Source organism: Hordeum vulgare, chromosome 6H (assembly GCF_904849725.1).
Source record: "Hordeum vulgare subsp. vulgare chromosome 6H, MorexV3_pseudomolecules_assembly, whole genome shotgun sequence".
Lineage (NCBI taxonomy): Eukaryota > Viridiplantae > Streptophyta > Magnoliopsida > Poales > Poaceae > Hordeum > Hordeum vulgare.
The window spans coordinates 48,289,997-48,293,123 of NC_058523.1; the positions used below are offsets into that span (position 1 = coordinate 48,289,997).

Consider the following 3,127-nt stretch of genomic DNA (forward strand, 5'->3'; position numbering starts at 1 on the left):
TTTTTATTTTACACATTTGTTTAATGCTTTAAACATCATCATATTGTCAAAATGAACATGTAAAATCTTATTTGCAAGCGTCGCCTGCTCGTGCGCGCTGTAAAGTTAACGCGCCCGCTGGAACTGCTCGCCCGCGTCATATTTTGGAGCGGCCGGTGGAGCCTGCTCTTACCCCAATAGTAAATATTGCACATGCTCACGTGTTTGACGAAAAAGCTTTTCACTGAACCAGAACACATTTTTATAAACTTAGCAGGAGAATTGCTACATTATTTTCGATTCCATCGATCAATTTAATCTGACAGCACCAATTGCACAAAGAGACCATAAAGTACATCAATCTGAAAATAAAACCACAACGAGACTATAAGCCACAGGGCCACAAAACGTTACAATACCAAAGTGACTGAAGACCACCAGCCTTCACCGACATTGAAGACGCCCCGCCAAGCTGGGCAAACCTCCACCCTTCACTGATGGACCATAATCCGGAAGGACACATAATTTGCGGGAACAGTGCTCTCCGACAGGCCCCGAAGGAGTGCGAAAATGCTAAGCCGGGAAACTCCAGTAGATGGCAGGGATGATAATAGAATTGACTTACAATATTCCTGTGTGTAAACCACTGTGAGAATGAAACGAAGTCAAGTGATGAAGTTTTGAAGTGTCACGCATCCCATCCGGTGACATTCTATCTAGGTACAGATAGCGAAGGTGTTTCAAGTTAACAAACTTGTCAGCAAAGTTTAATGTGTTCCTCAACTTTGAATGAATCAAACGCAGTGATTTCGAGCTCTCAAGAACTTTTTCAAGTGCACAAGCTATATCCTCTGCAGCTTCACAATTACTATCAATGATAATGGTGCGAAGCTTCTTAAAACAGAAGATTTTATTGATGTGCTCAACAGAAAAATTGTGAAGTTGAGCAATGCATAAGTGTCGGACCGTATCCTTCTCATCTTCAAATCTGGCAGGGTCAGTTATTCTTGCACATTCACCTAAAGACATAGTCCTTGCCAATTCATGCATTATGCCATTCATTAAATAATATTCATTTGTCACGACACCCCTCCGTGCTCTAGATTTTCTATCAAAGAATGATTTTCTGGTCAACTGAGCCAAAAATTGATTGGCAGTATCTCCCAACTGTTCCAGGAATTTTTGACGCGCGTCCACTACCTTTAACTTTAAGGAGTGTGAGTAACTTGTAGGCTGTGAGATCAGTCCTGAACCAATCCACATCTTCACTAACTCTTCCTTGCGAAATTCATGGTCCACGGGAAACAAGCTACAATATCGAAAGCACATCTGCAACTCTGTAGGAAGATCATAGTAGCTTAGCCTGAGAACACTAATAATGTCATGTTCGGCTGATTTAAAACTCTCCAAACTCTCATCCAAGAACCTATGCCAGTATTCAGTAGTCATATTACCTCGCAAATGGCCACTTGTAACCTTGGTTACCAAGGGACAACCTCCTAGTTTCTTTGCAATTTGTTCTCCAATTAATTTGAAGTGCATGTAGGCTTGTGAGTTCAAACCAGAGAACACATGATGATTGAAGAGCTCAAGATTCTTATCTTCTTCTAGTCCTTGTAAAGTTAAGCACTGATCTCTTCTGACACCCATTACAGATGCGGCCATGTTCGATACAGATTGCATTCGGGTTGTCAACAAAATCTTGCTCCCAGTGTTCAGCTGCCTCAGAGGAGCAAATAACCTTTCCCATTCATGTAGTTTCTTATCTTCCCAGACATCATCCAAAACTAGCAAATAATTCATAGACTTGAGTTTTTCTTTGAGATATTGTTGAAGTGGATCCAAACGATCAACACTTGGTTTTTGCCCTGTAACGCATTCCAGTATTTTGCATGTTAGTGATGTGGCATCGAATGTAGTGGATACAGTAACCCATATGACGTTAAAACATTTCAGGACCTCTTCTTCTTCACATATGCTCTGAGCCAAAGCAGTCTTCCCCATGCCACCATGACCAACCACTGAAACAATGGGAATACCTGTGACATTTGACATAGTTTCAGACGATTCATCCGATGTGTTGGTCAGCCATCCAATGATTTGTTTCTTCTCATTTTCTCGCCCAATAAATGCAGTTGCATTTGATAAGAAAACTTTTCCGTCTTCATCGTCCACGGATTGCCCTTCGAGCCCAGTTCCCCTCAGATGGTCTATGGCGGCGAAGACATCCTCAACACCTTCAGCAGCCTTGGCTAAACCATCTAGTGCTTTCGCCAGTCTTTTGAGAGTGTCACGGTGTCGGTGAGTAAATTTCTTCCGAGTATTATCCAAGGCATTGCCACGCTTAATAACAGATCTAACAAATCTATGCTTCATCTTCCCGAAACAAGAGCTCCGGCCACTAACCTTTGGATCCTTAGGCTTAGCGTCGAGTTGGTAGTACTCAAGTTCATCGATGGAATCCTCAGCCTCCTCAACTGCGTCCCTGAGACGCCACAGCCATGCATCCAGGGCGCTGCTCTGCTGCCTGATGCTTTCCAGATTGGCGACATTGAACACCGCTTGGAACTTTGGCATGGCAAGCCTGAGCCGGTTCTTGACATCCTCCATGCCATCGGATTTGCCGTAGTTGTCGAGGTGGTTGAAAGCCTTGGTGGACAACAAAGAGACGGCAGCGGCGGTAGCCATAGCTGCGCCGGAGTGGGGCAAGGAAAGAGAGATATCGGCAATAGCGTGCGCGTCTTGGCATTGGCAATCGAGTCAACGAGCACCAGTAGTAGTTGTAGGCTTGCAGTACTCTCACTAGCAGGATGCACAATCTCGCACCCCTAACAAAAAAAGGCTGAACAACCTCGCAGATGTGCTGGTGGTCGCATTGGATGAAAACTTTAAAACGCGTTGAATCGAGCGGTCTGGGGCAATCCACCCGTCCCGCGAAACGATGAGGTAGGGACGCGTTTATTGTCTGGTTGTTCTCACTGGCCAGTGTCCCGTGTCGATTGGCTCTTGGAAGCAGTTGTCACTTCAGCGATGCGGGGGACGGACGATTTCACTGTTTTTGACATTTTGGTATAGTTTAGCCCCATGTGATCCGTTTGTGAAAAAAAAAAGATCTGACCTTTTTTTTTAATCGTCATTCGATATGGCG

General features: G+C 44.3%; 1 protein-coding gene across 1 annotated transcript; it reads right to left on the reverse strand.

The window, feature by feature from the left end:
- Positions 1–214: 214 nt before the first annotated feature.
- On the reverse strand, positions 215–2,906 carry LOC123402765 (putative disease resistance protein RGA4). Its single transcript, XM_045096725.1, has one exon. It carries the CDS (start codon positions 2,665–2,667, stop codon positions 601–603), a length of 2,067 nt encoding a protein of 688 aa, XP_044952660.1. The 5' UTR covers positions 2,668–2,906; the 3' UTR covers positions 215–600.
- Between the last annotated feature and the right edge of the window lie 221 nt (positions 2,907–3,127).